The sequence below is a fragment of the Echiichthys vipera genome (assembly GCF_963691815.1).
Source record: "Echiichthys vipera genome assembly, chromosome: 11".
Taxonomy (NCBI): domain Eukaryota; kingdom Metazoa; phylum Chordata; class Actinopteri; order Perciformes; family Trachinidae; genus Echiichthys; species Echiichthys vipera.
Window position 1 is genome coordinate 12,433,639 of NC_139836.1, and position 23,010 is coordinate 12,456,648.

The following is a 23,010-nucleotide window of genomic DNA, read 5'->3' on the forward strand; positions in this document are numbered from 1 at the left end:
CCAAATTAGCAATTCCTACTACACACAACTGTCACTGGATTATTGATACTGAAGTAAACTTAGAAACGTGAACTTTCTCAGGTTCTGGAGTTATAAGGAGCGTTTTTGTGGATTTACGGACATTTATTTAAGATGGACATGATGAGAGAATTATATCTAAAAATATTTGTATCATGTTTGTTTACATTCGACTGAGTTCAAGGTCCCATATTACGCTCATTTTCAGGTTCATACTTGTATTTTGGGTTTCTACAAGAACATATTTTACATGCTTTAATGTTAAAAAAACATTTTTTTCTCATACTATTTGTCTGAATATACCTGTATTCACCTTCTGTCTAAAATGCTCTGTTTTTAGCTCCTCACTTCAATCCCCCCTCTCAAAAAAGCGTCTGCTGTGCTCTCTGCGTCATTGCAGCCGGGGAAACGGCTCTGTAGCGACACTCTCTACATATACATATATATATATAAATACATATATATACATATATATATATATATACAGTATATATACAGATTTGTATAGTTGTGACATCACTTGATACAGTATTTATTATGCACCTCACATGCCTTATAATATAAAAATATATGTGTGACTCGATAAATTATGGAGAAAACATCAGCTTTCAAGGTCTCTTCATTTTGTTTATTTTATTACAAATTGCAAAAAAAAATATTGATCAATTATGAACATTGTTAGCAAAAGGCTTTTAATATGCATATGTACAAACAGGACATATCAGGAAGAAAAAAATCATAAATACTCTTTCAACAAAACTGAGAAACTGTTAAAAGCAACCACGCAGTAAGAAAACTAGAGTGACGAGACGAAATGCTTTCTTTACGGAGAATCCCATTTATGATCTGCCATCACTCTATACAAAGATGTGCAAGCACCTCGTTCCTCGCTTCTCACACAAGTCCACTTCTTTCTTGTCGATTTGCCTCATTTCAACTACCACTCATACCAACAGCAATATCAGCACCAGAGGAACTTTAACAATGTCCCTACTATCAAATCTCTCCTATTAGGAAGATTAAAAGCACCAATTCTACGAAAGTATGTCCTCTTTACAGAGAAGTGTATAAAAAGCACCATATTATTAAGTTTATGAATTATATTAAGCCATAAGAGGAAGTGCTAGGCATGCTTTAATCTACATTTCTCTGCAAGCACCATATCCCAGTAAGGTAGCTTTATGTTTGGTTATCATTTTCCTAATAAGGCACCCTTTGTAAACGTTCTGTAAGTTGTGCTTGAGGGCGTTAAGTTTTAAGTCGCCAAAAATCCCTTTTGGCTCCTCTTTTGGTTGGAGCGTGCTTTTCACAGCTTGTAGTTCCAAATTTCCTAATTCAATCACTCAAATATGAAGGTAGTAATTGGGCTGATATAAATTAATTTTGGTCCAGAGGTCAAAGGATGCCTTGGAGAGATTTACACAATGAAGTAACAAGCTAAAAAACAAAACAAATAAGGCTTCAACCCAAAGAAGGATTAACACCATCTACTGTAGGGGTTATTGTTCTGATTAATGGCTTATACCTGATTAATAAATGATATATTAACATGTATTAAACCCTTAACAAGCCTTTATAAAGGGTGACTTATCAGTATGATAATGAAATGATTAGGAATACTTAGGAATTGTCTTTATGGCACCAATAAAGAACATCTGGCACCACAGCATACATGAGTTGTCAGTATGTTACTGTGAATGCAAACTTTGGGAGCAAATGTTGATCAACTTTAAGATTTGTTTTTTCCAAACCCACAAATCCTCACCTAATTTCAAAACCCCTCCCTGTTCAAATAAAGGGCGCTGCAGCCAATCCAGCCCCCATCTGGGCAGCAGAGTGAGTAAATTTACAATCAGTGTTCTGTAAAGACAGTCCCAGGATCAGGGTGTCCTCCTCTGCACTTCCCCTTCCATCGGTGCATCCTCAGTTTCTGGGCTGGGAGTTGAACTCCTGGCAGATGTTGTGGATGATCTTGGGTACAAATTTGTAAAGGCTGTCAAACTCGTCCACGAAGAAGGAGTGCTCCTTGTCGGGGTCTGTGGCGATATACTCCAGCTCATCCTGGGCCGCCCAGGCAATGCCGATAGAGTAGGCGATCACACCTAGATCACAGGAAGGGACGGCAGATTACACACACAGATCTCACATGAGTTTGTCACCTCAAACACACACTGTCTGACGACTCACTGTGGACTAACAGAGTCGAGAGGAAAGACCTTTTTGTATCTTTATATAGTTGATCTGGACCAAAGCCTTTCTCTTCCAAGTTTTAAGTGTTAATGAGCTAAAAGTGAGATTATTTTATAGATTATTATCATGCTTTTTTAACAATTATTAGTGAGGTTTATTTTATAGGTGGAAGGACCTCATCACTGTTTGACTTGACTTATCTGCCTAAAGTCTCCTTATTTTTCAGATTGTATTATGGTCGACCTCTAACCTTGGCGATGGACAGCCAGTGCAGGTGCCCTGACATCATCATAGGAGCGCCCATCTGTGATGACAATCATGATCTTGCGTTTGTTGGGTTTGGATTTGCTGAAAAGCTGCTCTGCGGCGTAGGTGATGGCGGCGCCGGTGCTGGTCCCGCCACTCCAGTAGCTGACGCGTTTGATGGCGTTCAGCAGCTCGGCCTTGTTGTTGTACTGGCCGAAGCCGAACTCCAGCCTCTGCTCGTAGGTGTACTGCACAGCTCCGACCCGTGTGTCGGTGTCAGAGATCTCAAACTCCCGCGTGATGTTGGCCACAAACTGCAGCACCGTGCGGAAGTTGCCGGTTCCCACGCTGCTGGAGCCGTCGATGACGAAGGCGATGTCGTTGGCGTTGAGGCAGGTTTTGCTGCACACCAAGCGGTCCGTGTCACACACTCTTTTCACCAGTGGCTGCACGGCCTTCCTCAGAGCAAACCAGCTGGCCACAGGCAGAGAGAAGAAGCCGTTTGTCCTACACACGGCCTATGGGATGAAGGACACACTTTATCTAAAACTGGCATGTTTATTATTAAAGCGCTGACACACCTCTGTGACAATACTCCACCTTGTCAACAAAGTTGGTCTCAACCAGGTTTTGTTTCTCGTTGTCATCAGGGCCCTCGATGGTGACGAAGAATATGTTGATGCCAGACTCCCGAGCGAGACGAGACGCCTCCTCCACTTTGTCCGTGGGCCAGCCGTCCACCAGCACCACGGCCACGTTAGGAGCTCCACCTCGGTTCCCATTGGCATCACTGAAGAAGTGCTTGTTGATGTAGGAGAGGGCCTTTCCTGTCAGAGCACCAGGGGGCAGCAGGGGAGAGTTAAAATAATGCTACATTCACTTCAAGTCTGTGGACTGCACTTGGGGAAAGAATCAATCTGTTTTTCACAAAGTTGTGTCTCCACAAATAAATAAAAATACACTGTAAAGTATGAAATGAAACAAAAGGATAACTGAAAGAAATCTATACTTTTGGAAGTGCTCATTATGCGCGTTCAGTGGATTTCTTTGGAAGCTATATGTTTTTCCTAACCAATATGTGCAGAAGCAGCCATCTAAAAAAAACACTGGAGCGCCTCTGTATCCCAATGGTTACAGGGCAGGCCATATAACCGCAGCGTACCAGGTTCTCTTCTGGTCTTGGGACCTTGGTTGTAGTGGTGGACTGGTGTTTGGGGTACAGGGTTAAAATAATTAAAAGGGCACCAGCTGCATGCAGTAGGGCAAAGGGGAAAGCTTTGGAGCATGTAGGACAGTGTGTGTGTTTTCACTTTGACTGCATTTTTATCGTACAGGAGGGCACCAGTGCTTTGTTGCATGTCATACCCCTCTCTCTCTCCACCACTATGCCCCCAGGCTATCATCTGTCTAAAACAATTAAAATTGAAAAAACATCTTTAAAAGAAAGAAAATCCACTGTATTCTATATAAAAACATAGCCTGTGTAAAAATATACACGTCTCTGAGTACACTGCTTTAACTGTATATCATCCCAGACATAGTGATATCCTATCATAAAGCCTGCCATGGACTTGTTGGTGGTCTAAGCGATGGTAGAACAGGAGAGGCTCTGTTGGGGACTATAGAAGCTTTTACAACCACTCACACTGTTGTATGAGAGCATGTCTGGACAAACACACACAAACATTATTTGTCTGTGAATGCAAAATTTAGCAAGTCATAAAGACACATGTGGCAGCGCATGCATGATGCTGACGCACCAACCGACGCAGAAAAACGACAATTCTGTGAAAGCTGACCCCCATGGGCTGGTTACACCGAATGCTTTTTGGTCAGAGCACAGGGAAAACGTGGTTTACAGAAGCAGGACTATAATTTAGCTAACAGTGTCTCGCAGCAAATTTAGATTTAATTCTATCCTTGCATGTGAGAATGTGCCTGGCTAGTAAACCATGCGATAATTGCATGGTTCACTAGCCCCCCGCTCACTTTCACACTTCTGTTTGTAGGCATTTACTATATAGCTGGCAGCTTACAGCGGGTCACTCACCTACATTGGAGAGGCCTCCCTTCTGTGCAGTCTTTTCTATGGCTGACTTCACCTCTCTGGAGCTGGAGTAAGACTTAAGACTGATCTCTGTCACAGGGTCATCCCTTCAGACAAAACAACAAGCATTATGTTTTCTTATCTAAAAATGACACATAGTAACACAACAGCAATGAGGTTACCCGTATTGGATGAGGCCCATCATGGGTCCAGCCACACCCACGTTGATGGACTGGGCCACCTCAGACAGGAAGTCTTTCTGGATCTGAAAGCGCCTCTTCCCAATGCTCCAGCTCCCATCCATCAGGAAGGCCATGTCCACCTTACAATCTGCAAAAACGGGACACCACAGGGTGACACAAGAAAACCGAAGTAGGTAACTTTTATTATTTTATTTTTTTAAAGTTTCATATATGCTGAAATTTTCACTATATACTGACAGCACCACATGAGACAGTTAATCTGAGAAGTCTGTGAGCAAGTCAAGCCAAAACACACAAGCCCACTGGCCGGAGAAACTTTCTCATTTTGCAGCTAAACAGTACACTAAAATATGTTTTTGAAAACATTTTATGCAAGAAATAGGCAATGTAGTAGTAGATTATTGATTCACATTGGATCAGCGCTGTCTAGTTTCACAGTTTGATCGCTGTACACAAACAGTCATAGAATAAATATTTACTGAGTAAATCAAATGAGAAGTAGTGTCCTTTTCTCATAGACTTCTATAGTGAAGTCGCCCCCTGCTGGCCATTGGAAACGATGCAGGTTTAAGGCACTTGTGAATTGGCTTCAACTTTCAGGCCTGGAGCTTGGCTAGGGTTAGGCCTTGAGGATGCATACAATGTGTTTTGGTGAGAAACACTGCAATGCAAACATGACTTTGTTTGTTTAATGAAAACAATTCTACAGGGCATACCTTTAATGCAACACACTTTGATGAAGGGACAATGAGATGAATGCTCTGCCCCAATTTTCACCAGAATTGTAAAAATCTTAGATGAAAATCATTTGAAAGATGTAATAATCATACATAAATTCTGTTGACAGTGGCTTTAATTAAGTATGAGGGACATACTTGGGTCTCCCTGTGACACTGGCTCAGGTGCTCGGGGAACAGGTTCCTGCTCCCTCACGTTGAAGCCTAAAAATAAAGAAACACACAAGTCTTTAAAACAGAGGTCTGCTATTCTGATAAAATCTGCTCTTTCGGCTTCACACTGAAGAAGACTTTTCATACATTTCACTGGATATTCTGTGTCCTTCAATGACCATTGACACATGCATTCTGATAATCACAGAATTCCCATCCCTTTTAATCACAAAGCATTTATATGGGGTGGTGAAAAGAAAATTAAATGTCAGCCATTACATTGTCCAACATCTAAGGCAATTTAATCATGTGTTGGAAATATATTTTCCTAAAGGATCTACTTTCTTACCACAAAGCCAGAGAAAAGGTCTGCTTTTGCAGATTCAACATGAAAGTTTGTTTGGTAAAATTAGCATTGAACACGGCACAGTTGCAGCTGTCAGCTTTCCAGAGATCCCAAACGTTAGCCGGTACTTGTTGTGGCAAAATTGCCAAACAGGAACTGGTTTTATCCTCGAGAAACCATGGCATGCAATGACTTAGACTGTGAATCTCTTCAATTATAGGCTGAGTGAAACCCAGATGCCTTTCTTTTGGTAGCCTCGGTTTGGTTTGTGCTTACAGTCCAAACTGAGGACTTACTGGCGAGGAGACTCTCTTAAGGGGCAGAGAAAGAGCAGTGCAAGCTATCTCACCTGATTCATAAAGGTTTGGGTCTGGCCTCCAGGCTTCCACTGGCTCCACTGCACAGATGACATTACAAGCTCAGCATTAGCAAATTTCTACCACAAGCAGCAAGTTACTAATTGACAACTCTCCCAATGGAAGCTACACAAAAAGCTTGATTTCTTTGTCAGGACTAATATTGCATCTTTTTTGTTAGCTCTTCTCATTATTAGAAAGCTAAAGCAGCAGCCGTTAGGAACACCTCGCCACTTACCAAAGAGCAGAGTGGATTAATGTAGATGTTATATGATGTATCCAAGCTAGATACAAACCGGTGTTTGTAGCCATGGTAACCACTGCTCACCTTTAGTGTGGGTTGTGTCCAATGGAACTTTACGGTTGCCATCTGAGTCAGTGGAGCGAGGCACTAAAAGTAAAGACATTATGAGTGATGGCACATGTGAAAAAAACACACCATGGCTTTGCAGTATGCTCCCACTGGCTCCATGTTACATTTGGTTGGATATGTGGTGGTATTTTTGTGGTGCATGCTGGAAATGGCTTGGCCACTCAGTTTTCCAAAACACGTCCCTTCTACTTATTTGTAGATGCTTAGCTGTGTCATCAAACAGATGGAACCGTGGCCTGTAATCTAAAAGTGAGGGCTTTTTGTATGCCCTTATGTATCTTGTCAATGGGTCGAGTGGTTTGTATTTTCTGATATTAAGGCTGTAAATGAAAACAAACCAAATGTGCTTTCCTGTCAAACGCTTAAAGGAATTGTTCAACATTCTTGCTGAGAGTTAGACGAGTCAAACTGACACAACTCATTTCATTTAAAGGTCCCATATTATGCTCATTTTCAGGTTAATACTTTTGGGTTTCTACTAAATCATGTTTAGATGCTTTAATGTTCAAAAAAAACAAACATTATTTTTCTCATACTGTCTGTCTGAATATACCTGTATTCACCCTCTGTCTGAAACGCTCTGTTTTAGCGCATGTCTCTTTAAGCCCCCCTCCTGAAAAAGCCCAGTCTTCTCTGATTGGTCAGTGGTTCCGGGTCTTCTGCATTTGTGCTCTCTGTGTCTCTGCACCGTCATTGCAGTTGGGGAATGACTCTAACGGCACTGTACCCACACTTTCTACCAATATATAGTACAGTTGGCACAGTTTCTGAATACGGACTGTATGCATTCTGTGGATTGAGTGTTTTAATACTTTCACAGTATTTATATAGCACCTCAACCTGCTTTATAATAAAAAGAAGACTCCCTTTTTACAATACGTGGGAACATGAGAGTGTTGTCATGTCTAGGAAGTAGTGTCAATGAGAGAAAACAGCCAAACACATTTTACATCTACAGAATCACAATCCATACATATGACAATATAAAAACCTGAACCCCAAGACTTGTTAGTTCCAAGTAAATACAATAGAAAAACACTTACGGTACGGTCCAAAGTTATAAAACCAGCGCTCATACTCTGAGATATCAGGCCTGTGATCCCGAGCTAGAGAAGGATGTTGTGAAACCCGTTAGTATTCCCACAATGAACTTCAGAGGGAAAAAGCGCACATTTCCATGGTTGTGATTGGTTGCATATTCGTCCCAACCAATCCCAGACCAGTGAAAACCACGGCTTTGTGCAGAATTATCAGTGTCTCTCTGACATGCACAAACAATAAACCTGCCCTGAGCTCTCCTTTTCCACACCACATGAATCTCTCATATGGCAGGCAGATGGCATGTAAAGACAACACATTGCATTTACTTACAGATGGAGCCAATTCAAAACATACATGGTCAGCAGATGCCTTGCTGAATCGGCCACATAAGCATGCCATGTTTGTACATGCAACATAAATAGATACAAAGGGCAGTAACTTGTCGCTATGAAGGGTGGCAATACGCACCAGACTGTCATGTTGTGCTGCCTTACCTGTGATCTCAGGTGTGTCAGTCTCACTCCATGTGTAGCCTGAGTCTGGAGCTGCATAACTAACATCTGAATACAGCAGAGAAGGTGGAGCTATCAGCAACTACAAGGGTTACATTTAGGCTGCTTAAACTAATGATACACGCATTAACCTCTTTGTCTTTAGTGCTAATTAGCCAGTGTTAGCATGGTAAACTAAGATGGTGAACATTATTGATGACACAGAGTAAGTGGGGACATTTTCTGTTTCCCAAGTGACAACAATACAACACAATACAATAAAGCTAATTTGGGTAATGTTTATATATTTACATATATATACAGTATATATATAGAAAAAGAAACCAAACTACATCAGAGCAACTCCAGACTTTACACTTGATTACATCACAAGTTTGACTTCTATTTCAAGGCTTGTAGTCACAAATACTGACTGAACTTTCCCAGGTCATGGAAATAACATATTGGAATTCTTCATTTAGGTGGGTTTTTTTCCCTTTAACACTTGACACCTTATCCTCATGGTTTGCTACAACATGATACAACTGAGATGCTTTATTGCAAAACTATCTTTTGTAGTAGGTTTTCTGCGGTTTCCTTTAATTCATCACCATAGAATAGGCTGTGAGTCGAGACAAAGTCTTACAAAATGTTCCTGACTGTAAGTGAGTGTACTCTACTCTCATGAGGCCATATAGTTGGTATTAGATTAATACATTAAAAGTGTAGATTTAGCTTAAATATTGTACCCATACCAGTCTTACCTTAGTCGTTTTGAACATTAAATAACACATTAATATTTGTAGTAGAATAAGTTTATGCTATTCAACTACATGTTAAATAAGCATGGTCTATTTTGTACAGTATTTGGTACCTGCTGGTCGTCGTGCTCCAGGAAACCAATCAGGACGAGGAAAGGAAGGAGGCGCCCAATCCCTTCTGGGAAAAGCTGTGCGGGGAAAGATTAGAAAGCTGTATTCAGGACAAGCATCAAGGAGGAGCATACTTGTGACCTCCACTAAACCTGCCACGTTATAGTGGGGTATGCACAAGATGTTCGGCCTTGAGTCATACAGTGGTCACTCAGACAGACAGAAAGACAGACAGTGACTGAGCGACAAAAGGTTGTTTTAGTGAAGTTACATTTTTTATGGTAGAGAGACAGAGGAAGCTGTGTTTTCTCTTTTATACCTGCTGTCCTTGGTAGCACAATTTGTTCACTAGGACTTAAAGTTTTATTATATAATTTGGCAAAAACATCAGAATTTGACACGGCTTGAGATTATTTGAAATGTGATTGAACACTAGAAGCCCTAACAGCTGAGCAAAACCATAACAGTGTCTGTCTAAACTGACTGAGCCATGGCAACACACTTCAGTTAACCCCTCCCTGTGGTGGATGGGTAGCTTACACAAACACAGAGCCTGGACTCTGAGGTTCCCATCCAGTGGCAGCTAGTGAGCAGGGCCTTTGTTGACCGGGACGGGACGGGAGTGCCCAGCCAGCAGCCCATTGAAGCGTGGGAGTATTATTCTAAAGTTGGTGTCAAACTAGGGACAGTGTAGATAGTAGGACGCAGAGATTAGCCTAATCTGCTGCTGGTCAAAGGCCCAGCAAAATACAGCAGACAGCGTTGTTATTTTTTTTGATGAAACAGGTGCTTTAAAAGGATTGACTTTAACTCTCCTGATCATACCCACTTCAGTGGTCACTGCGGCCAGAAGGTCAGAGCAGGACCAGGGAAACTGATCCTCACCTTGGGTTGTAGCTCAGTCTGCAATATGTTTGCAGGAGTGTTGGCAATATACAATTTCTCTGAAAGTCTTAAAACAAATTACATTTTAACACCAACGAACAGAATTCGACACGTTTTACAGTTTTTTTTTCATGAATCTTTGTGGTTGTCAAGTGGGCATATCTCATTACAAACGTAAGGTTAAACTGGGTCGTAACATTTCCAGAAAGCTGAGCAATAAATTCGAACATCTGTTTGGGGCAGCCGGGTGGCAAAGCAACTAGTGAGAAAACCCTTTAACTCGTAAACTCCAAAGTCGGAAAGCATCCAACCCTACTGGAGCGTCCCTGAGAAAGATGTCGGATCCCTGCTGGCTCCGGGGGCGCTGCTGCGTAGCTGATCCCCACCTCTGACCTCTGACCTCTGACCTTAAGCCTAAAGAATTTCCCTAAGGGGTTCAATAAAGTATCACATTATTATCCACAAGCTACCTGTTATCAAGCTATCTGAATAGCTGCTCTCCGCACTGACCGGGTTCTTGAGACAATCTCAGCAGAAACCGATAAATGATGCACTAGCTTGAAACAGCTCACACTGCGTTTTAGAATTCATATCATACAATCAACCATCATTTAAATAGTAAATATAGTCTGTCTCATTTTGGGGATGTATGGTTTGCATTCCACAGAGGAAAAAACAGAAGCACATTCTTCAGCGAGCCAAACCTAGCCTGGTTTGACCAGCGAGAGCTTTCTATTCTTGACAGTCTGGAGAGTGGACCCAGATCCTGCAGCGCTGTGGATCGGGTCATACATCTCTCTGGGAGCAGCACTGGGCCACTTGGTTCTGCTGCTTTCATCTCTCTCTCCCTCTCTGCAAGCTTTTACAAGGGAGGGGAAGAGGCCAGACCAGATGGGATCTGTCATAAGATGTTATTACAGCACTGCAAGAGCGTGTTTCTCATCGTGGTCTTATCTGAAAGGTAGAGTTTGCTGCTGTCTCAGAATAGTGGCGCTGTGTCGCAAGATAAATTCTGGATGATGATATCCAATAAACTTCGGTTATCTCTGAAGCATATTGACTCACTGCTCATTTTCTCATGTGGGTTCAGTGTAAGTATGAAATGTAATTCTGCCCGTCGTTTTAAGAGGACTGGCCACGCATTGAACCACAGCATCCCACAGAAGGTAAACATTAGTGTTGCTTTATAAAGCATTTCAACCAGGGTTTTATTGCCCTGGTTGTTCCACTGTTTGATCGGACCTGTTGACTTCTCTACGTCAGTGAGTGCCTCTGCTAGTGCGGTCTGAGAACTCCCGCTCAGTGTCTGGAGATACTTACCAGGGTTTGACTGGCTGATGGTTGGGGTCCGCTCGGGTGGAGCCGGCTGAACTCTGTTAAAAGCTGTTGGTAGCGATGAGAAACAGGCAGATAGAATAAGAAAGGAAAAGGAGAGAGAAGGGGGGCAGAAGAGAGCTTCAGTTCTGGGTTTCCATCCACAAATGCAGCCCAGCTGTTTTGCTTTGAGTGAAGTTGAAGGAATTTTCTCCACAGCATGATATCAAAAACAAAAGGATATATGCTGGGCGTATTTACAGGCCTTAACTCGGCTTCGTTTGCCTCTTTTCATCTCGGAAAATGAAAACACCAATAAGAGGATGTGCCTGATGACAGAGAACAGCGGTTATCGTGAAAGGAATGTTAGCTGAGATTCTTGATGGAGTGGATTAGTGGTGACCCTGGGGTGAAGATCACAGGGGCTTATGGAGTATGGATATGAGGGTCAGCCTTACGGCGGCCTCCATCTCCTAGATTCTTGTTCCAACATAGACATCTGTCCCCCTTGCTGCCCTTGACCCGCATTCCCTGTCAGTCCCACCATGTCTACCTGTTTGTTACTCTGTGTGATAATGAGGAGGCTGACCTGGGCCAACTGGAGAGGATGGCTGTCTTCTGATAGCCGACCCTGCCTCTGGTCTGCGCAGACCTAGGACCAAGATTGGGAAACAAATCATGATAATGATGATGATGATGATGATATACATAAACCGAACATGATACGCACTAAATCCTTGGGTTAAAAACCAACCCCATGTGGCTTCAAGCATCACCGCAATAGAAAGTCCCTCCCCTTCCGGTGGACCACAATGGGACCTTTTTTTGGATAAAATATGTATGGTAGTGAACGGTATATAGATAAATAATGTTTTGATTCTGTATGAATTGTGCTATGAATAACGTATATGATGTTTGTTAATTTGGAAAAAAACATTTTGCTAGTCAAAATCAAGTCGCAGTTTGTCGTAAAACTGTTGAAGTATGAGAATGTGAAAATATATAATTAGAAAGACTACCCACCTAAAATTCTCTTATCAGTAGGCAACCGCCTGAGCTCAAGCTACCATGCCTGTGTGTATTGTACTGGGATGTACTCACATGAGCAACGTGTCTCATGTAAGATAACATTGCATTTGTGCGTGGAACATAGGTAATGTACCTTGTTAGCTAGGTGACGAATTTGTGCAAAACTAGCGGTTTCACTGAGTGGTTTTAGAGTGCTATGAAAAACTGTGACTTTATTGACTTGCAAAATGATCTATTAATTTGGTATCATATGTGCAATTCATGGCACAATTCAAATTGTATCAAAAAATGATTGTCACTCGCTGCTGACTCTTGACTATGACTATTTTTTTCCAAAACAAGGTCACATTGGGAACATATGTGCTATATGCTATAGTTTATAGGCCTAAACATTACAGATAAACATCAGCATGTTAGCATACTGATGTTAGCATTTAGCTAAAATCACCACTATGCCACAGCCTCACAGAACTGCTAGCATCGCTGTAGACTCTTGTTCAAGAGTCATTCTCACTTAAACATTGCATTATAATCGAGATAAAAAGTTAAAAATGATTGCTGATATGGATTATCACTGTTGTATAATCCATATCTGTTGTATTCAAGTGATGGTAATCACTTGAATACAACAGAGTAGAAGTTGGGCTTCTTCAGAATAATCTGGTCTGGCCCTGTGTTAGAAAACTAGTAAAAGTCTTTTAAAGCAACAGAACAAAGATGCCATGCAGAGTTTACATAAATCAGCACAAAAGAAGAGCAAAGAGCAAATGTTAAGACAATCTCTGGCTAAAGTAGAATTAAAAAAAGACACATCAGGAAGATTAAAGCTTGGTTTACCTGCACTGGCACGTTGTGGGAATCTATTCGGATAGGCACTTCCTCTGAATACTTTGAAGAAATGCCATGGTTAAGATACATTGTTGCATTTGGTGTAAAGGACTTTCCAGAAACTGCAGAATCAGTGAGAGAATTGACATACCTTGGCTGGGACTCTTTCCTTGACCATTCTGTAAGTGTCCTATCCCAGTGTTGAGAATAACAGAGTGTAGGCAAATACAGACAAAACAATTGTAATGTAAATAAACATAGTCGTGGATTAAGTATAAACCAATAAACAGGGTCATGCCCCTAATGTTTTAAGTTTTGGGCTTAAAACAAGTGAACTGAATTGATTTCCATTATTAAATAATAAGTTGTGTCATCGATAATGACAAACTTCCTGTGAAAGCAGGACCACCGATACCTTTAATACAGAATCCATGATTAATCCTGACACTATTCCCCAAGGATATCTCCTAGAAACCTATGTTCCAATATAACTAAACTGAATCCTCAATTATGTGTCATGTGAAAAATATTTTCATGAGAACATGGAAGTTTTAGCTGGTTAACGTTGTGAGTTGGAACAAAACTACATAGTTATATGTATGTGTGTGTAATAATATATGGTTTTGGTTCAAATAAGTAGCCTAGGTTTGTCAGTAAAGTAAGTACGTCCTTAACCGCGTACGACAACCACAAACAGTGTGGTCCTGGGTGAGTCTTGTGTTTGTTTGACCCATCCATCCCTCGACCCATCAACCCACCAACCCACCCCAACCTCCTCCATGCACAGACTTTCACAGACTTGTACTTGTGAAACGTCAGACAAACGTAATCAGAGACAAAATATGTTTCCCTCGAAATGTAACTGAGAATGCAGGTTCATTGTATGGGAACGTAATTTTTAGGAGACATGGCTGACACTCCCATATGACTTATGTAACGCAAACGCACCATGCTTGATATATTATTCCTGCATACAGCCCAGAGTAAAGCAACACCCTCTCATGTCACCAAAAAAAAGAAGCCCTCTTTGCTTTGCTTCACTTACTTGAACTTGCGGATGCCACAGAGGCAAGGTATGGGTGACTGCTGCCTGGATAGAAGAAAGACAAATGGGGTGCCAATATGGAGAGGAGAGAGATAATGTTACAGAAGATGAAGGAGAGGGCGGCGGTTGGGAGGTTGTCTGGCACACAGCCCATCTCATTTACACACATACCTTAAGATATTGCAGCATTGTCTACTCACTGTAGCTGCATTTCTATCCAAAATGGGGCAGATGACTCACAGTGATTACCGTCTGATAATGTTTTCATGTAATGAGCGTGATGAAAGGTCTGGTGATCAAGTGTACAGTGAAGTCAGTCATGCGACAGAGCAGCACCATACTAACTTCATCACAGACCTGCTGTAATTTGTCATGATTACAGTTGTGACTTGGTAATTAACAGCTGCAATCATTTGTCTTCATCACGCACTTTCACACAAATAAAAGCTTGTTCTGGCAAACAGTATGTCTAGTTACAAGCTGCTAATGTTAGTTAGACACGCTCTTCTGTATGGATTGGTATTATTGGATTATTAACAGCATCCTGCATCCAAGTAAATACGCAATCCTACACATAACATGCATGTATCCATGGATTAAGAGGAAAGAATGAGCTTTTTGTACATGTATGTATGTATGAAAAAGTATGTATTATTCAAGAGTTTGTTTTATTCACCTGCATCCCTGACTTTATGGACAGCAGCTCGAGGCTTGATAGTAGTGGGTGGTGGTGGAGGTGTGGTGGTGGTGGGAGCCGGTGTGGTGGTGGTGGTGGTGGTGGGTTCAGGTGTTGTAGTAGTGGTGGGTTCAGGTGTTGTTGTCGTAGGCAGTGCTGTGGTGACCGCGGGGGATTTGGCCTCCTTCTGACCTGAAAGAAGACAGATTGAGACAGATTTGTGTACAAGATGGATGGACGGGGAGGAAGAGCGTCTACAGTAACCACTGTGTTGTCATGCATTCTTGACATTCTTCACCAGGCTGCAGCGCTCCGACTCCTCATTCAACCTGAGCGAAGTTCAACATGCCAGACTCAAGCGCGGGGATGTCTGAGTAGTAACCTTTTGTCCCCAGAACACACTGATCTGGTGATTGTAGGCCAACAGATGTCTACATGTCTGGGTTAAAACTGTGCTAGGTTGGTTTAAAAGTTTCAGATTTATACTTAACCTTTGTTTTAACAACATTTTAATGACTATATTTTAATGTGGGAAAAGTCCTAAATAACGGTTGCGAGCTCTTGATAACTACGGGACATATTTATTAATAGTGCATTATTTACGCTGTGTAATGTATTGAGACGGGGCCCCTTTTAACTGTTACTCCATCAAATGACATGTTGTTGCTCACTGGTACGTTCAAGTGCAGATGAAGAAAAGGAGCATAGAGGACTTTGAGCATCAGCGATGTAACTTTCAGAATGTTCCCAGAAATAGCCTCGTCCCAAACAGCTAGCTTTTAGTAATAGGTGTTTTGCTCTGGACTCACAAGTGCAGTGTAGAGTGGGACATTGTTGTGATTTGCGAATCTCGAGAAAGCTGCATAAGCCCCTTCCCAACAGGCACGTTTTGAACAGGCACTGCACTAGCATGCTAAAATATAGGCTAGTTCATTAAAATGCTTTTGAAATAATTGAACATGATTTTTTTATTATTACAAACCACCAAAGAATTGCTTACTGGGTCCTTATCAGATTATCCTAGCATTGTGAAACACTTTCTGTCAATCCACTCAATGACAAACTATATGTAATGCACCAAAATTCATCTAAACGTAAAGATGCGTAATACAAGTGTAAAAAACAACAACCCTCCTCTCACTTGTTTTCACGTAGGTTGGTCTTGAGGGCACATAGTCCAGAGTAGATGGGTAGATCACTCCTCTCTTTGGCTTCCCCACTGAAACACAACAGAGCCAGATATTGGTTGGAGGGATAACTCTAAAGAACTGTGTTCAACATTATTTCTGTCATCATTTATACCTGAGACAACAAACGACTCCCGCCACTTAGGTAGAGAAAGGGAGCGCACTCCATTTGAATTACTGCCTTTGTAGATGTTCTGCCCAGCCATCTTCCTCACTATCACCTTTCCTCCTGTGTTGGTGATAACACCACTGTGGATACAGAATGCATTATCAGATATTGCTGGTAAAAGTCTAATTTGACCGCCATAGAGATGTCTCACATCCATCACTCTACTGTTTACCTGTGGATGGCTGCATTGCAGATGCTGGAGATGGAAGCGAACACGCCAGTCCCATAGACTTGCTGCTTTGTCTCCTTACAATGTGCGGGACATTTGGCTATGAACTCTGGGAGATTGATCTTTCCAGCTCTGACATCACACTCTATGTCTGGAACAACTGTGGAGGAAAGAAGAAGTAGAGCGAGATGGTTGCCAGACAGGATAATAGACAGGTCAAGATCGTTTTCATTAGATGATGAGGTTACATATAACCATTATTTCAACAGCAGAGCAATTAGAACAATTTGTCAACTCATTGATTAATCAGTTGACAGAAAAACAATCTGCAACCATTTTGATAATCAAAAAAAAAAATTTCAAGCAGAAATGCCAGATATTCCCCAGGTTTAGCATTTCATTTGTATTATGGGACAGTTATAATATTGAATATTCGGTGGGATAAATTAGCAATTTCATGACATCACTTTAGGAAATCACAATGAGCATTTTATGGATTAAATGATTAATTGATTGATAAAGAAATAATAGGCAGAACAATCAATAATGATGACAATGATTGTTGGTTGCAGCCATAATACCAATGACTACACTTCAGCAGGTAGCAAATGAATGGGTCCTGGGATATATTCAGGAAATACATATGTATATATATAATACATATAAACTTAACACACATACATATTTCTGCATCATAAAATGTATTATTTTGTTTTATTTACAGCCTGAAAATAAACATTGGAACGATGATGAGGTGATTTAGAAATGATATACTACTTTTGAAAAGTGAATTAAAAGAGACTGCAGTGGAGAGAGCCAATGGAGACAATAACACTGGAAATGACAGAGATTACAAGCTCGCTTGTTGATGATGTCTACCTTGCTTTGGTTTCTTGTTCTTTGATCCGTTAGGCTTGGCCCAGCAAGCACAGGACAGGAGGAGCGCTGTGGGTCATGCGGTGAGAGTTTCACATAATAGCAGTAAGTAACATAATCATCACTGTGTTTACTGTACACACAAAACCTCTCAGACAGGATACTGATGTTTGATGCTGTGAATGAACAGAAAATAGAGTCTGAAGGAGACATGAAACACCGTAGATGAGGACGATATACTGTATTTGAAACCAGCGTACTCCAGCAGAGAGACATACGGGTTGCTCACCAAGGCAGATGGCAGTGAGTGATGTTCTGATCATGATCGGTGCTGGTTCAGCAGATCAGCCAGGTGTCCTTGTCTAACCTCCCAACCTTAGAAAGAATACAAGCAGCAGAGTTTCACTGTTATCCTCTCAAACACATTTCCTGTTTACTGCTCGCTCGCTGAAAGTAATTTTGGACACTTTCCTCAACATTTCAGAGTGGTGTCTGTCAGCTGGAAACAAGACAGAGTAAACTTGTGCCACTGAGATACATTTTCCAGAGATTCTTGAATAAATAGACAGACCGTGGACTGTAACTACACAGAGAAGAAGACTTGTCTAGACAAATCTGGCCAATTAAAAACATTTGAAAACATTTATTGTAACTCGCACCAACTTACACCAGTATTTTTGTATTTCAGCATAGCATGATGTGTCTTGTTCCTATTATTTGGGTTAAAAAAATTGCAAATCAGAAGCTCCACAGGGAACGTCTGGTCTGAGGCAAAACAGTATGCAAGATTCCTCCCTCTATCTAAGGAGTCAGAGTCAATTAAAGAGAACACACAGACACAAATGAATGTGTAAGGAATGGGGAACTGTGTTCAATCAGATGGCTTCTTTGTTTGACACCAACAACCACATCAAGCTGGATCCCAGTTTGAAATACAGTCTGTTTACAGTAGACACAGGACATTTCTTTCCTGTGTCTGTAATTCTGAGTCAAAGGTTATACCCATGTAAAGACATAAATCAAAGTGGAAGCCTGTGTTAACGAGAGCAGAAGTGGGTCATTCCAGACACTGCAGGTCTGTTGTACTAATCACAGTGCTACAACAGAAAGCCTGAACTAAAACAGTCAGCCAGAGAAAGTCTTAAGAAGGCTGGAAGATTAACTAAATATGAGAGCTACCCCAGTCCCTGCTCTGTGTTGAGGAGGTGGGACGGTCCTCCTTACCGAGGGAGGTGATGACTGAGGCCTCCCTGTTAACAGAGGAATGCCGTACCTCCCACGAGGGCGGTGTCCTGTCTGTCACTGCTGCCACACACCAGCAGGTTCAATCTGATCAAGTGGGAACATGTGATCATACAGCGACCTCTGAAGCAGGTTCAGATGTGATGCAGGCTGTGACTGCATGCACGTCAGCAATATGAAGTAGTACTATTGAAAACACAATGTAAAAATCCACCTGTCTTATCCGATTTGTGACAAGAAGATCGCTGATTGTATCCCAGGAGGATAAATCTGAGTGGGGAGTCCCGATACAACTAGCCTACTGAGAAGCCCTTGAGCAAGCTTGGCCTTTGACCTTCAACTGCTGCAGTGAGTTGTCAGGTGTGAATGTGAGTGAATAAGTGTGTAAGTGTGAACAGGTCAAGACTTCCCAGGATAAATAAAGGTTTTAAAAAAAGAATTGGCAACAAGTCATAATGATTGATCATTGATGATTGTAACTGCTGGAATAAAGAGTAATACATACTATACCATATTTTAATCATCAAATAAAACCAGTAAATAGAGCACAAAGTGAGCAGTGACAGAAACATTTCAATTTCTCCAAATTAAATTCTGCTGTCTGATACAAACACTTGTATATGACCACAGAAAAAGACTCCAAAAGAAAGTTTGGGGGAAATTCCTATTTGCATATTTGATGAGAGATAGATGAGGTGAGAACTGATACCTCCCATGCCTACATACTAAATATGAAGCTAGCGCTAGCAACTGCTTAGGTTATCTTAGCAAGACCAGAAAAGAACAGAAACAGCTAGCTTGTCTCAAACTCTGCCTACCAGCTCCTTGAAAGCTCACTAATGAATGCTACATTTACATTGTTCTAATTCAAACAACTACAAGTTGTGGTTTTAAGAGAGGTTATGTGCGGGGCTATCACTTGGCCGGTATCTCCGCAGGTCACCTGGCAACCTAATGGTGACCACAGGAGCCCAGGAATTCACTGTGCCTAGCCAAGAAATAGTCTGGCAAATACACCCCGGTAAAACAAACAACATGCTGGTTTTACACTTTGTTTTTTTTTGCATGGATTAAAAAACGTTGTCTGAGTACCTTAAAACTCAAGAGTGAACTGTCCCCTGAACAACAGCATCCTGCGCTGGGTCTTCATAAAGCAGCATTGGTATAAAGCAGTACAGTCAGGCTGGCAAATAGCCTAAGACATCTCTATTACCTATTCTACAAAAAGTGTGAATGAAATGCACGATTTCTCATAATGATGGTGTTTTTAGAGCGAATACACACCACAAACAAAACACTTCATGTTAAGGTAAAATGAATATAGCTGTGGTTGGGAGTGATAGGACTTTCCCTAATGTAGCTCTACATTTTTATCTGACATTCATGAGCACTGACATGATTTTTTCCAGTGTTGTGCTTTGACAGGCAGCTGGATCACTGCACTGCAGTCAGGACTACAATTTGTCCTCGCGGTGGAAGAAATCTGAGGCTGGGAACAAGCTGGGACAGATATGTACATCTACAGTACAGGAGACACACCTGAGGTGAATCAGCAGGCTTCACTGGATAATGCAAACTACAAAACTGATCTGTCATACACCTGTGAGGAAATCTAAATCGTGAACACCATGTTCCCCAATGTAGAGCTACTTTCAGCGTGCGAATGCTCCAAAAGAAGCCTTTGTTCAGTGAATCTGTTCCTCTGAAAAATCCTTTAAGAGAGGTATAATATCATTGTAGGACAAAATGTGGAGAGAAAAAAACGCGTCCTCCTCAAAGCAGTGAACCGTGGTGCAAATGATATCCTTTGACAAACACTGTAGGGAGTTTCCTGTACAGTAGATAATAGATCCTGAGGGGAGTGGCAGAGATACAATCACACACACACATGCACACACACACACACACACACACACACACACACACACACACACACACACACACACACACACACACACACACACACACACACACACACACACATACAGACACATACACACACACACAGACACACACACATACACACACACACACACACACACACACACACACACTTACATTCAACTAAAGGATCAAATAAACAAACAGAGACTGAGATCTGATCACTTATCACAGATAGCTTTGGAGAGGGCCACTGTATGTGAGGGCTTTCAGACTCACCACCACCATAAAACACAAACAGGGTGGCGTATATACCATGTAGGTGTTGTGTATCTCGCTTACACCTGCTTTAAACTTAACATGGGCTGCATCTATAGCTTCAGCCAGCCTTTTTCAGCGCCAACATGCATTTTTCCCCAAACCCTCTTCTGCATCATATTTCTGCTGGGTGGGGGACGCAACAAACTGAGAGACTGATTTTCACAGTCCCTTGCAACAGATGAAAGGTTCTGTGCAGGGGCCTCAGTCATTGTCAAACCCAGGAGCTCAGACAGGTCACATAGTTTGAGGAATTAAAGCACGGTTCAATTTGGAATAACATTCTCATACGATATGGATTACATGCACAAAACAAGATTACAAGGCAAAGCAGTTTTGTGCATAGAACACTGGTCTGCTAGTGCTGGTGGAATGAACATTATCAGCTCCTACAGGCAAATTTCCGGTGATTTTCCCGTTGAAGTGCCCAGAATCTGATAAAACAGGATGAAAATCACACCTGGCAGGAGTGTCACAAATATACAGGGGGCTATAATGCAAACAGGATGTATGGTGGCTGTCCGTTCATATTTCAAAGACCAGCACACAATAGGTTCTCAAAGCATGGGCAGACCACACACACCTGTGGATGATGCACTACAGTCTTCTTAGAAGTGTTTGAAGGCAGTTGTTGCCCTGATGATAATGCACTGAAAATGTCAACATCTCCAGCTTTTACATAAGCAATAGTGGACTTTGAGGCTGTGGAGCTTCATGCCAAAACACAAGCCTGCATTTTAATCTTCCTCCATTTCAGCAGCACCCACATTCCTTGTCTGGGGCTGGGCAGTGTAAATGCAACGAGCGTAAGTACCAAAGGGGGACTGGGGATTATTCGAGTATCAGGACTTGCGTGGAACTTGGTTTCACAGTGTTCCTGAGTGATGGCATGACTGCAGTGAGCAGTATTTACACATACCCAGTGCCAGGGAGTGTTGAATCCCAGCATTCACAGGTGTCAAAAATGTACTGTAAGCATGTTAGATGTGCCAAGTGTTGTAGCAACAAGCCTACTAAAGAACCATAGAAGAGAACAGGCACACAGGAAAGCCAACGTGTCTCTACAGGGTCATTTCTGTAGCCTTTTGGGCTGCTGCTGCCAGGACAGTATTTGTTTATCACGCACAGAACAGGCTAAATTACTTTAATTCTTGGCACAGGCTCTAGTGCAAGTCAGAGCATGTGGTCGAATTCTGGACACATTGTGTAGAGACCACCTGTGCCTAATCAGGCTTCTTCAAAACATACAGAAAGAGCACTCAAAGGAATGTCAAACATAACGTGTAAGAAATAAAAATAAAGGCTGAATAACTCACTTCTCAGGGTTGCTGATGAGTAATTTCAAATGTAGACTTAGGCTAGCCAGATAGAAGTAAATAAATAAAGCTGGATCATTACCCCACAGATATAGGTTGTAGGCTAGTATGAATGATAGTATAGCTAAATTCATTAATCTAAAAGCCTCACTTTGAGGAGGAGGAAGAGGTGTTCAACCAAAAGAAAAATAAGAAAAATACACCGAAAGGAAAACAAACAGCAGCGGTGCGCTTATTTGGGCAGCCTGTCAAATCTCTGCTGAAAGTTCTGCTGAAATAAACCTTAGAGTCATATGTTAATAAAAGTTCATAAAAAGTATAAACGTCAAAACATCGCGTAGTGTTGGTTAAAATTCCTAACAGACCTGATTATCACAAGGACTAAAATTCGCTTGGCCGCAGAGGGTATCAATTACGCGCGATTACGCACCATTTAAAAATGGATAATTCATTCACGCTACGTAGCAGCAAACACAAGCCCCCCAGTTCAAATGTGCAGCTCAATAATACCTCTCTGTTCCAAACCTCATGAATGAGGTAAACTTACCTGAAAAGGTAAAATAGTCCTCAAGACGTTAAAACAAAAGTAATTCCCTGCGCAGTTTCCCCCCCGAATCCTTACACTTTCATTGAAAATAAATGCTGGGACCAGCGGGCGTGTGTGCAAGCACTGAACTGTTCCACCTGGACTTGTACTCCTGCATGATTGGAGCGCGCATTAAAAGTGAACGGGACGGGGCCAGAGTTTCCCCTCTTTGCCCGTCCCACTTCAGGCACCCAGCTCTTCACCCAGGCACAAGAAGATCAGTAAGCCCGTGAACGTCAGGAGGATGCAAGACCTGGCACTCAGCAACATCAGTGCAATCATCATTTTGTTTTTATATGATTGTTGTTGTCAACAACAACAACCATATACATATTGGAAAGAAGAAGCCAACACAGTTTTGGAATACCCAAAGGAAGGGCTTTGCTTCATAGTGGAACTTTAAGTTGCATATTTTC

At 41.7% G+C, this 23,010-nt stretch overlaps 1 protein-coding gene across 3 annotated transcripts; it reads right to left on the reverse strand.

Moving 5' to 3' along the window:
* Nucleotides 1-631: 631 nt before the first annotated feature.
* Nucleotides 632-22,712, reverse strand: vit (vitrin). Of its 3 annotated transcripts, XM_083922765.1 has the most exons (23): nt 22,556-22,712; nt 17,541-17,626; nt 17,255-17,320; nt 16,379-16,535; nt 16,153-16,286; nt 15,992-16,069; nt 14,851-15,042; nt 14,175-14,219; nt 13,281-13,319; nt 13,139-13,189; nt 11,862-11,924; nt 11,279-11,341; nt 9,076-9,150; nt 8,205-8,270; nt 7,713-7,775; nt 6,625-6,687; nt 6,290-6,337; nt 5,580-5,645; nt 4,684-4,831; nt 4,505-4,608; nt 3,055-3,281; nt 2,459-2,972; nt 632-2,120 (listed from the first exon to the last, which is right to left on the reverse strand). In XM_083922765.1, exons 2-23 carry the CDS (start codon nt 17,572-17,574, stop codon nt 1,942-1,944), a joined length of 2,475 nt encoding a protein of 824 aa, XP_083778891.1. In that variant the 5' UTR covers nt 17,575-17,626; nt 22,556-22,712; the 3' UTR covers nt 632-1,941. The 3 variants fall into 3 exon arrangements, with proteins under 3 accessions (XP_083778891.1, XP_083778892.1, XP_083778893.1); XM_083922766.1 differs by lacking the exon at nt 7,713-7,775; XM_083922767.1 differs by lacking the exons at nt 13,139-13,189; nt 13,281-13,319; nt 14,175-14,219.
* Nucleotides 22,713-23,010: the final 298 nt, after the last annotated feature.